This window comes from Nannospalax galili, unplaced genomic scaffold (assembly GCF_000622305.1).
Source record: "Nannospalax galili isolate Female #2095 unplaced genomic scaffold, S.galili_v1.0 scaffold1398, whole genome shotgun sequence".
Classification (NCBI taxonomy): domain Eukaryota; kingdom Metazoa; phylum Chordata; class Mammalia; order Rodentia; family Spalacidae; genus Nannospalax; species Nannospalax galili.
Genome location: NW_008342016.1, coordinates 1,153,877 through 1,166,785, shown reverse-complemented (window position 1 = coordinate 1,166,785; position 12,909 = coordinate 1,153,877). Strand labels below are relative to the sequence as shown.

The following is a 12,909-nucleotide window of genomic DNA, read 5'->3' as shown; positions in this document are numbered from 1 at the left end:
CTTATCTTGTTCATTTATCATGATGTCCCTCATCACCCCCACTTTTTTCCATTCCTAGTCATTAGCTTCGCGATTAGTCTGCACGTTATGCTCCATTTAAGGATAAGTGAATGCTTCTGTCAAATTCACTCTTCTCCAGCTTTGTGGTGTGCTCATGCCAAATTTTCTTTGCCTAACAGGTCAGCAAGCCATCTGGATCTGGGAAGAATATGATGTTAGAAACTATGGGTAGAATCAGGTCAACCAGCAAATGACTGGAAATTGAAAACATCCATAGAAGTAAATATCCAAGGCAAATGCTTGAGAGTGAGTCTGGCAAGACACAGCGTTGGAGACCATTTGGGGGAGATAAGCAGAAAGCAAAATTCTCAAAATCATTTGTAGCACTTACCACCTTCCCTTGATCAGGATCATAGAAACGTTCCAACAGCTGAATACTGGTGCTTTTGCCACATCCACTGCTTCCAACAAATGCCAGCGTCTGCCCTGGATTCACAGACACTGAGAGACCATTCAGAACTTGGGTGTCAGGTCGAGAAGGATATGAAAACTTACAATCAACAAAATCAATCTTCCCTTGGAAGTTGTCCTGTAAGTGGGAAGACTGGAATTACACATGCCCCACTGGAGCCTAGAATATTGAAAATACACCAACAGCTACGCCATGATGCTAAATTAGGCATAAAAACAGCAACTTAATAAATGCCATTCTAGCCAGACACGGTGGTACACACCTGTAATCCCAGCACTCAGGAAGCTGAGGCAGGAAGAGTGTGAGATTTTTGGAGGCCAGCCCCAGCTACAGAGAGAAATTCCATCTCAAAACAAACAAGCAAACAAACAACACCACAAAATAACATTGTATTCCCTATGCTGGCAAGTGTAGCATAATGAAAGACAATGAAATTGAAGACAGTTGACTGTTTAATCCCATTCTGATCTAAGGGCCTTTCCTTACCATATATTCCTTTACAGGGGGAATGTGAGAGAACAGCTAAAAGAGAAAACATCACAGAAGCCAGCAAACTCTTTGAACCTTTACTACTCTGTTCTTTAAAATGAGTTAAAAAGAAAATTATGTGAAGTCTGTACTTCTTTGAAGGCTGCTTTTACAAAGAACTCGGGTTCAATTATGTCCCTCATCACCCCCACTTTTTTCCATTCCTAGTCATTAGCTTCGCGATTAGTCTGCACGTTATGCTCCATTTAAGGATAAGTGAATGCTTCTGTCAAATTCACTCTTCTCCAGCTTTGTGGTGTGCTCATGCCAAATTTTCTTTGCCTAACAGGTCAGCAAGCCATCTGGATCTGGGAAGAATATGATGTTAGAAACTATGGGTAGAATCAGGTCAACCAGCAAATGACTGGAAATTGAAAACATCCATAGAAGTAAATATCCAAGGCAAATGCTTGAGAGTGAGTCTGGCAAGACACAGCGTTGGAGACCATTTGGGGGAGATAAGCAGAAAGCAAAATTCTCAAAATCATTTGTAGCACTTACCACCTTCCCTTGATCAGGATCATAGAAACGTTCCAACAGCTGAATACTGGTGCTTTTGCCACATCCACTGCTTCCAACAAATGCCAGCGTCTGCCCTGGATTCACAGACACTGAGAGACCATTCAGAACTTGGGTGTCAGGTCGAGAAGGATATGAAAACTTACAATCAACAAAATCAATCTTCCCTTGGAAGTTGTCCTGTAAGTGGGAAGACTGGAATTACACATGCCCCACTGGAGCCTAGAATATTGAAAATACACCAACAGCTACGCCATGATGCTAAATTAGGCATAAAAACAGCAACTTAATAAATGCCATTCTAGCCAGACACGGTGGTACACACCTGTAATCCCAGCACTCAGGAAGCTGAGGCAGGAAGAGTGTGAGATTTTTGGAGGCCAGCCCCAGCTACAGAGAGAAATTCCATCTCAAAACAAACAAGCAAACAAACAACACCACAAAATAACATTGTATTCCCTATGCTGGCAAGTGTAGCATAATGAAAGACAATGAAATTGAAGACAGTTGACTGTTTAATCCCATTCTGATCTAAGGGCCTTTCCTTACCATATATTCCTTTACAGGGGGAATGTGAGAGAACAGCTAAAAGAGAAAACATCACAGAAGCCAGCAAACTCTTTGAACCTTTACTACTCTGTTCTTTAAAATGAGTTAAAAAGAAAATTATGTGAAGTCTGTACTTCTTTGAAGGCTGCTTTTACAAAGAACTCGGGTTCAATTCCCAGCACCCACATGGAGGCTAACAACCATCTGTAACTCCAGTTCCAAGGGGCTGATTTCTGCAGGCATTGCACGACATGAGTGCACTTACATACATGCAGGCAACGCACTCATACACATAAAATAAAAATAATAAATAAAATATTTTTTAAAAATAGGGCTGGAGAGATGGCTCAGCGGTTAAGAGCACTGACTGCACTTGCAGAGGATCTGAGTTTGACTCCCAGCACCCACATGGCAGCTACGAACAGTCCTTAACTCCAGTTCCAGGGGAATCTGACGCCCTCTTCTGACCTCCGAGGCACTGCACGACACAGGTGCACTCACATACATGCAGACAATACACTCATACACATAGAATAAAAATAATAAATAAAAATAAAATTACCTGATGGACTTCTAGACTGCTTACATTTCCTGGGTATTGTGAATAGTGCAGCAATAAACATAGACGTGCAAGTATCTCTGTGGTATGTTAATAAGAGTCCTTCAGGTATTTGCCCAATAATGATATAGTTAAAACATATGGTAGGTCTATTTCAGTATTTTGAGAAGACTCTACATTTTCATCAGTGAATAAATGTTCCTCTTTCTGCACATCCTTGTCAGCATTTTTTTTTCTTGATGATAATTATTTACTAGGGTGAGACAGTGACTCAAAGTAGTTTTAATTTACATTTCTCCAGTAGCTAGGGATGTTTAATACTTTTTCAAGTATGTTTTGGTCATTTGTATTTTTTAAAGAGCTGTTTGTTCAGTTCATTAGCACATTTATCAATTGGATGATTTGGGTTTTGGGGGGTTAATTTTTTCAGTTCTTTATGCATCCTAGATATTAATCCTTTATTTGATGTATTGTTGGCAATTTTTTTTGCCCATTTTATCAATGTCTCTTCACTTAATTGGTTGTTTCCTCTGCTATGTAGAAGTTTTAAAAAATATTTTATTTATTATTTTAATTTTATGTGTATGAATGCATTGCCTGCATGTGTGTAAGTGCATCTGGGTCATGCAAAGCCCACGGAGGTGAGAAGAAAGTGTTGGATCCCCTGGAACTGGAATTACAGACAGTTGTTAGCTGCCATGTGGGTGCTGGGAATCAAACTTGGGTCTTCTGGAAGAGCAGCCAATGCTCTTAACCACTGAACCACTTCTCCAGCCCCTGCAGAAGCTTTTTAATCTCATGTAATCCTTTTTGTCAATTTTGGGGATTATTTCCACAGACTCAGTGTCCATCAACAAATGAATGGATAAAGAAAATATGGTATGTATACCATATTTTATATAGCCCTAAAAATAAAATTTATATTTTATATAACCCTTAAAAATAAAATCACAACATTTTCAGGAAAATTAATGGAACTAGGAAGCATTGCATCAAGGGAAAAAAGGTCAGATTCAGAAAGACAAATGTTGTTTTATATGCAGAAGCTAGATTTAAAACTGTGTGTGTGTGTGTGTGTGTGTGTATGTGTAGGTCAGGAAATTTCAAATGAAAAGAGAGGGAGCAGGGAAGAAAAGCTAATGTACTGTAAGTGATGAGAAAGCAGAAGGAGGGAGATGGTGGTTTGAATGAGAATGTCAGCACGTCACTGGGGTTGGGCTTTGAGAGTTCAAACCTCTGCCTCTCTTCCAGTTTCTCTCCTTGCTTCCTGAGAGTGCTCGAAGATGTGAGCTCTTGGCTTCCTGCTCCAGCTGCCTCCTGCCATGCCTCCCTGCCACAGTGGACGCATCTCTCTGGGACCATCAGCTCAAATAAACTCTTCCTTCTGTAAGTTGCCTTGGTCATGGTGTTTTATTACAGCAACAGAAAAGTAATTAATCCAGGGACTAACTAGGTGAAGAAAGGGAACCAGCCACTGAATTGATGGGACCACCTGATCATGTACTTTCAGCCTCCAAATTGTGAACTTTATGCACACACACCCACACACACACACCCACCCACACACACACACACACACAAAGTAAAACTCTTCCAGTCCAGTGCTTACCCATTTTTCACCCATACCACTGTATACATTAATTGGGGGTCTTCGATCCAGCAGTTCAAAAAAGCGTGAAGCTGATATTTTAGCTTTGGCATAACTTGGGGTATAAGAGAAGGCTCTTCCAACAGCAGTTGCACTCAACACAACTGAAGAGATCACCCTGCAATCAGACAGACACTGAGGTAGAGAAATGGGATGTAGATGGTATGCTGGCCTAAAAGGCAAAAAGTTGGGGTTCTAGTCCCAAGTAGCCTTGAGCAAGCTATTTCAGGCTTGTCTGGATTTGTGGGAGTTGAAGAGAATAGTAGTTTTCAAATTTTGCTCTATGTAAAAGAGTGAAAGGATAGACTAAACAGGGTAGGACTCAGACCTTCAAACTCTAGTTATGCAAAGAAAAAAAGAATTGTTTGAGGGGGAATGAGGACTTCTGGAAAGAATTTTTTATTATTTTTATTTCATGTGTATGTATGCATTGCCTGCATGTATGTAAGTGCACCTGTGCCATGCAATTCCTATGGAGATGAGAACAGGGTGGCAGATCCTCTGGAACTGGAGTCGCAGACGGTTGCTAGCCATCATGTGGGTGCTGGGATTCGAACTCAGGTCTTCTGGAAGAACAGCCAGTGCTCTTAACAGCCGAGCCATCTCTCTAGCTCAGGAAATATTTTTTTAAAGGAGAGGACTCTAAAAGGTCACCAGATTGTGTTGGTTTTCCTTCCAATTCTAACATTCCTTGAATCAATGTGAAAGACGGTGATGGCAACAGAAGTACCAAGTACCAAGCATGCATTTGAGTCACACTTCAAACAGGACAAGGAAAATGCTATTGTCCGTATTCTTCTACTTATTCCAACTTCTAACTACAGTGACATGGGCTTACCAAATAAATGGAAAAGTGAACAAATGAATGATAGCATGATGAGAGGCAGCTTGCCAGATGGTCTGTGACTGAGTGGCAGCCCTCAAAGCTGCTCACCTGTGCCACAATTCACAGAGGCCTGCCTGGGTGGAGATGAGAGGCAAGGGGCACACCAGTGTGTGTATTATTGCTTGGTTTATTATCAGCGATTATTCTAAGACCAGAGTTGCAAATCTAAACTCTCCGGGAGCACAATGTAAAGCTTAAAAAAATAAAGCTTTTGGAATAAAGTGAGAAATAATGGAAAATGACTTTCCAGTTGTTAAAGCAAAACCAGAAATTGGGAATTTTCTCTAGTCTCTTGATTTTCACGTTGGCAAATGACTTGTTGCGAACCTTATATAAACTGACAGAAACAAATCAGTAGTTTCTGTTTACCGATCTGGGTTAGTTGCTTAAGTACGCAAAGGTTTAGAAAAGAGATCTTGCTAGTTGATGTGAGTGCAATGGATCAGCAAGAAGGTTCTAGAAGAAAGGTATCATGTGAGAAGACTATTTCTCCATGTTTTCCAAAACTTTTTAAAGCAGCCTCTCTCCTTATCAACTCCTACTACCATGCTCATGAATGTGCGTGTGCCCAGTCCCCTTGGACCCTGACCCTTAGGCTCGCCCCTCTGGAAGTATGAGAAACTGGACTCTGCCTTGAAGAAAGGAAACAAATACCCCTCTATGGCCTATATTGTCTCTATTCAGAGGAGTTAGCTAGAAGTTTGCTCTTTGCAAGTGAGAAGTAGAGTTTAAACACAATAACCCTTGGAGCCATCTTGTTTGACTTTCTCAGCATTAACAAGTGTAAACTTGATCACATTAATTCATCCTGTTATCCATTTGTGATTCAACTTTTTTACTACTCTAATCAAAATGTGTATTCCGTCTCTCTATTCCTTAAATCTAGGCTTAGTTGTGTGATTTTCTTTTGCCAAAGAGACATCAGAAAGTTCCACAAATGGAGACTTCAGTGTGCTTCCACAATAAGACTTGCCCTCTTCCGTTGTACTTGGAACTCTAAGACCTTTATAAAGTTAAAGAGCTCACCTGCTAGCAAGGTCATCTGGGTGGGTATACACACATAATTTCAGAAATCTACATGAGGCAGTCAAGGCCACAAGAACTCTCTCACAACCCATAGGATCTTGAGAAATAATAAATCTTAGATGTTTTATGAGGACGTAGTTTGTTGAACAGCAAAAATCTAAGAAACAAAACAAGGTAACCCTCCCCGCTCCAAGAAAGTGTCAATCTTGTATGACCTCACTGGATATTCCTCACCTGAACACATGGCTGAAATGGAGTCCTTCGTTGGGAATTAAGTACCCTCCATATCTATAGGAAGCAGAATTTGCAATGAATGTTATGCTTTGAGAAAAGGCAAAGCAGAATCCATAGACATTCGCCTTTTTAATGGCTGTCTTAAATGACTTCTCCAGCTCAACTTCAAATGTTTCAATAAACTTCTTCTCCATTCCAATTCCAGCAACTGTGCGGATGTAACTGAGGGCTTCACTGGTAATCTGAAAAACAAGAGTCCGAGGAACTGAAAAGCAGAAATTACTCCTTTCATGACATTCCAACTGCTACATGGATTAAATTTAGCACAAATGGCAGAAAGTGGTACATCAGAGGTGAGGGTGCAATCTGGGAACGAACACAGGAAAGTTTCTGGGGTCAATTTAGCAGGACCTTGAGACCATCTGTCCCTTATATTCAGTCTCCATTGGTTCTAGAGTGGCTTCAGTGCCTCCACTCATTGGAGAGAAAACATAGGAAAAGGTTTTGCATGGTTATCCTTGAAATTTTTTTTTAATGTCTGTGTTAATTCACTTGAAATGTTTAAAATGCTATCTTTGAATGCCTTCTGAGACAAAACATCATTTAATGTAAACTTAAATAATTAGATTTCATTTTTCTAAAAATGTTAAACAAAATATTATTTACCTTGAAATTAAATATAAAGTTAATCTAGTCTACATGATGATTGTGTACTTAAATCCACACTTTAAGGTCTATCGTTACTGAATTAGGATATACTCCAAACAAAGGTGCAAAGTTGTGCTATTTTCTACGCTGGCATGTAAATGCTTTGGCTACTTGGGCAATGTCATATTCGCTGTCTTGAAAGAAACAAAACATGAAACTCACTTAAAAGAAACACTGAATGAATTTGTTAAGAGTGAGTGTGTAAGCTGGGCCTGGTAGTACAGGCCTGAAATACCAACTGCTCAGGAAGCTAAGGTAGGAGAACAGCAAGTTCAAGGCCTGCATGGCCCACAGAGTGAGTTGAAGACTATCTGGGCAACTTGATGAGACCATCTCAAAATTTAAATAAATAATAAATAAATAAACAAACAAATAATTAATAAATAAATAAATAAATAAATAAATTGGAGATATAGCTCAGTGGTAAAGTGCTTGCTTACTATGCTCAAGGACCCAGGTTCAATATCTAGTATCCAAATGTGTGTGCGTGTGTGTGTGTATGTGTGTGTGTGTGTAATGCATGTTGTATGTGATTCATCCTTCCTTTTCTTTGTGTGTGTTGTTTTTGTTTTTTGAGATAGTATCTCAAGTAGATTCACTATTCACCAACATACCACATAGCTAAAGAACTTCTGATCCGTCTGCCTCCATTTCCCAAGTTCTAGAATTACAGGTTGTACCACCACGCCCAGCATGTATGATTTCTTTTAACCAATAAATGTGTATGACATCATCCCTTCACTTATTCCTGATGTCCAACTATTAATTAGAATAGACTTTTTAAAATGCATACCTAAAACCTAAATGTATTTGAATTCTAAACTGTAGCTCATGATAATATTTGAGAAAGGCATTTCCCAGCAGCCTAGCAAACACTAAAGTGTGAAAATTGAAAGTGTATGTTCTCACTTGGGTGTGGTGGTGCATGCCTTTGATCCCAGCACTCGAGAGGCAGGCAGATCTCTGTAAGTTCGAAGCCAGTCTGGTCTACACAGCAAATTCCAGGCCAGCTGGGGCTGCAGGGAGAACCTGTCTCAAAAAGACAAAAAAAAAAAAAAAAAGTGTATGTTCTCTATGTGGATAGCATGACTTGGGATAATCATTAAGCTGAAAAAAAAAAAAAACTAATAGAAAAGTGAACTATTCATCCTTGCAAGGGAGAAAACAGAAACTAGGGACTGGGAATGCGTAACTTAGAGGAAATCAAATATGTAAGCCCTTATGTAACCCACTATTTCTTCTTGCCTGGTCAAGCTTATACATCAAAGCTTTGTTGTCACAGCCTGGGATAGAAGCACACAGGTCTTTTTGTACTCCCCATTTTTACAGCTTGCCTGACAACCACTCACCCCTAAGCAGAAAATAAGGTCTGTAGGATTACCTGTCCTGCCGTCTCCAGAGCTTGTTTGTCTTGAGAGGCAAATCCCGTCAGCATTTTTGTCTGTAAGGCTCCTGATAAAGCCAAGAAAGGGAAGAAGCACACTACAACCAGGCTGAGCTTCCAGCTAAAGAAGAAGGCAATGATCATGGCCACAACGACGTTAGTGAAGGAATTGACCAACATCCCAATTTGAGAGCCGGCAGCCTGCAAATTGAAAGCAACCAACCCATCTCAGACACAGTCTCTCTGACCAAATGCTGCTGTGAGAAAGGGTATTCTATACCAAAAGATAGGTTCCTTTTTCTTGTGATAAAATATACATAATATTTAGATTTTTAACCATTCATAAGTATATAACTCAGGGACATTAAAAATACAGTGGTGTGTAGTCATCACCATATCTATACCCCAAACTCTCATCATCCCCAACCAAAACTGTACCCACTAAATAATTACCTCCCCTCCTTCCCCTGAGCCATTGGTTATATCTGTTCTATTCTCTGTTCATAAAAATTTGCCTAATTTAGATACCTCATATACATAGAATCATGTAGTATTTATCCTTCTGCCTGGGTTATTTTATTAGGCATACTATTTTCAAGGCTTATCTACATTGTAATACATATTAAAATTCCATTCCTTTTGACAGTCTAAACATTCTATTGTATGTTTCTCTATCTACCCAGTGATGGGCAGTTGGGTTGTATTATTGCCTTTTTGCTATTATGAATAATGTGGCCATGAACATTGTTGTACAAATATCTGTTCATTTATTTTGGCTATAGACTTAGGAGTGGAATTGTTAGGTCACATGACAGTTCTTTGTTTTAAAAGGTAGATTCTTGGGGCTGGAGAGATGGCTCAGCAGTTAAGAACAGTGGTTGTTCTTGCAGAAGACCTGGGTTCAAATCCCAGCACCTACATGGCAGCTAACAACTGTCCGTAACTCCAGTTCCAGGGGATCTGACGGCCTCTTCTGTCTTCTGTGGGCCTTACACAACACGGGTGCACTTACCTACATGCAGGCAATACACTCGTACACATAAAATAAAAATAATAAGATATTTTTTAAAAAAGGTAGATTCTTTCAAATGAGACCTCTTAGTGTACCTGAATGTTAAATTAATAAATGTCTACCTTAAGAGCTAGAGCAGTCTGTCAGAGATTAATACAGCCATAAGCACAGGGACTATACATGTGTCAGACCCCTATGCCTTTAGCCTGTCTGAGAATACCCACACATTGTCATAGTATTATTTATTATCTGGCAAAGATTGATACTTCATCTATAATTATAGTTTTGAAGTTGAAAAGAACTACAGCTGAAAAAACTGTTACAAGATAGTACTTTGGATTCCCTGAAGGCAGCTTATCCATTGTACAAAGTTCCATGATATTTTTTATATATTTAATTAAAATTTTTTATGTGTATGAGTGTACTGCCTGCATACATGTGAGTGCACTTGTTTCATGCAAAGCCCGAGGAGATCAGAAGAGGGCATCAGATCCCTTGGAACTGGAGTTATGGACAGTTAGCCATACTGGTGCTGGGAATCAAATCCAGGTCCTCTTCAAGAGCAGTCAGTGTTCTTAACCGTTGAACCATCTCTCCAGCCCTCATGCTATTTTAATACAAAGATATTTAGTCAATGCCAATAGACATCTGAGGGTATAGATTGATGGAAGAACACTCGCTTGGCATGTGCAAAGCTCTGGGTTGGATTCCTAGCATTGTGCAAAAAATGATTTCATAGGTAATACAAATGGCTAAAACACTGGATTTGATCTCAATATATTCAGGACAGCTGCAGTAATTATTATCTGTCCTAATGATAAATAGTCTATGGTTCTAAATATGCATTTTACTTGCAGTTATTCAGAAAAGAACAAAGGTTAGTGTAGTCAATGTCAAAAGCATTTGGGTAGACACAACATGATTTCTTATTAAATTTGTAGAAACTTAAAAGAAGAAGCTAAGACAAATATCCCATTCACAATAACCTCAAGAGAACAGCAAAAATAAAAGTAAATAAATAAATAAATAAATAAATAAATAAATAAATACAGCTACAGCCACCTTGTTTTTGACAAAAACAGTCTTGAGGATAAGATACCCTCTTCAGCGAATGGTGCTGGAAAATTTGGATATCAACATGTTGAAGAATGAAGCTAGATCCCTATCTGCCACACTACAAAATCAATTTGAAATGGATCAAACACTTTAATGTAAGACATACAATTTTTAAACTGCTAGTGGAAAACATTTTAAGATATAGGCATGGGCAAACAAAACAGTTCAGGAAATTATAGCAAGAATTGTCAAATAAGATAATATTAAGTTAAAAAGCTGTACAGTGAACTAAACCAGCAGAATGAAGAGATAGCCTATAGAATGACAGAAAATCTTTGCTGTTTCTGAGTTTGACAGGAGACTAATACCTGGAATATATAAAGAATTCAAAAGCAAACACATATACAAAGTTTAGGTAATAAATGGTCAAATGGTTTCCAAATGAGGAAGTACAAACATCAATAAGTATATGAAAAAGAATACATCCTTATCCATCATAGAAATGTAAATCAAAACTATATTGAGAGTCTACCTCATACCAGCCAGAATGGATACCATTAAGAAAACAAGTAATAAATGCTGGTGAGATGTGGTGGTTTGAATGAAAATGTTCCCCATAGGCTCTAAACATTTGGACATTTTACCCCCAGTTGGTGGCGCTGTTTTGGGAGGTTTTATGAGAGATGCCTTGCCAAAGAAAACATGTAACTGGGGCAGGGTTTGAAAGTTCTTAGACCTTGATAGATTTCCAGTCCCGGGCTATGCTTTCTGCTCTAGCCATCTCCTGCTTCCATGCCTCCCTGCCACGAAAGACTCTAATCCTTGTGGAACCGTAAGCAAAATAAACTTTATTTTATCACAGCAACAGAAAAGTAACTAATACACATGGCTAAATACAATGTGATATATACACATATATTAATTTTTCATTACTGCAACAAAAACCTGGGATAAACAGGAGGAAATGTTTGTTGTAGTGCACAATCTCAGAGATTTCAGTCCATGATTGAAACTTCTCTGTTGCTTTTGTCTGTGGCCAGGTTTTTCATCATGATGGAAGGAATCTGCTTGCCTCATGGAGGCCATGAAGCAAAGAAAGAAAGGAAGGATCTGGGATCCTAATATCCCTGTAAAGAAAGTAACCAATCTTCCACTAATTAGGACCCACCCCTTAAAGGTTCTAGCACCTACCAATAGTGTTATGGACTAGTCACCAGGCCTTTGACATGTGGGTTGGGGGTGACAGTGGGATCAAAACCACGACAATATACAATGAATATTATTCTTCAGTAAAATAGAATACACTTCTGATGCATGCTATAACATCGATGGGCCTAAAATATTATGTTACTCCCCTCCCAGAGAGATGATTGGCAACTAAGACTTCTTAGGGGAGGGCTGTCACTTTCTTCAGATAAGTTCCTCTTGCTCCACTAAATAACCTCCTATCTGCTGCAGGGGAAGAAACTCAGCAGGCCACACACACACAGAACACGAAGTATGAAAACTTGTTGAAAAGAAGGATACCAGTGGGAGAGGAAGAGTGATGAGGGAAGGGAACAGGGGTGAAAATGACTAAAATCCATTATGTAAGTATGAAGCTGTCAAGCAATAACAAAGGGGAAAGAGAGAAAAATACACACATATCTAGACTCCTAAAGAATAAACGTGGTCTTATGCCTAAAAATTAGGTTAAGGGAAATAAGTCAGACTTAAAAAAAAAAAAAGAGTTAAATATAATATCAGTCCATGAGTTCGTGTATATGTGGTACTATTAGAGTCAGAAAATAGAATACTGGTTATTTGAAGCTAACAGAGTAGCAGCTGGATTGGGAAGCTCTTGTGGAAACGGTATAGAGGCTTCTGTTTAGGATGATGAAAATGCTCTGGAGATATGTAGTAGTGTGATTTACAACAATGTAAATGTATTTAACATCACAAAACATACTTTACCATGGTTAAGATGCCAAAAATTCATGTTATGTATATTTTACCACAACTTAAAAGATTTCTGGGGGCTGTGGAGATGACTTAGTGAGTAAGAGTACTTGCAGTAAAAGCATGAAGACTCGACTTTGTGTCTCCAGCATCCATGTAGAAAGCACATTCCTGTAATCTGTGGTGGGTGAGGGCAGGGGAAACAGGGGGAATGCTCAAGCTTGCTGGCCAGTCAGCCTTGCTGAGGAGCAGAGCTACAGGTTCTGTAAGAAATCCTGTTTTAAGGGAATAAGGAGGAGTGTGATAGAGCAGGTCACCTGACATCCTCCTCTGGCCTCTGAATACCCATACAATACACGCACACAGGCGCATGTACCTGCAAGCATGCAA

The 12,909-nt window shown here is 39.2% G+C and overlaps 1 protein-coding gene across 3 annotated transcripts in view; it reads right to left on the bottom strand.

Annotated features, from left to right (window-relative positions):
• Abcb11 (ATP binding cassette subfamily B member 11) overlaps positions 1-12,909 on the bottom strand; it is a 99,261-nt gene that overhangs the window by 8,160 nt on the left and 78,192 nt on the right. For 2 of the 3 annotated variants that reach the window (XM_008837812.2, XM_029565784.1), the window contains 4 exons: positions 8,511-8,714; positions 6,422-6,663; positions 4,237-4,393; positions 1,502-1,699 (listed from right to left, as the gene is read on the bottom strand). In XM_008837812.2, the coding sequence (XP_008836034.1) occupies positions 1,502-1,699; positions 4,237-4,393; positions 6,422-6,663; positions 8,511-8,714 (801 nt within the window). Of the gene's footprint in view, positions 1-1,172; positions 1,309-1,501; positions 1,700-4,236; positions 4,394-6,421; positions 6,664-8,510; positions 8,715-12,909 lie in introns of those variants that run through there. The other variant, XM_029565783.1, reaches the window with a different exon arrangement.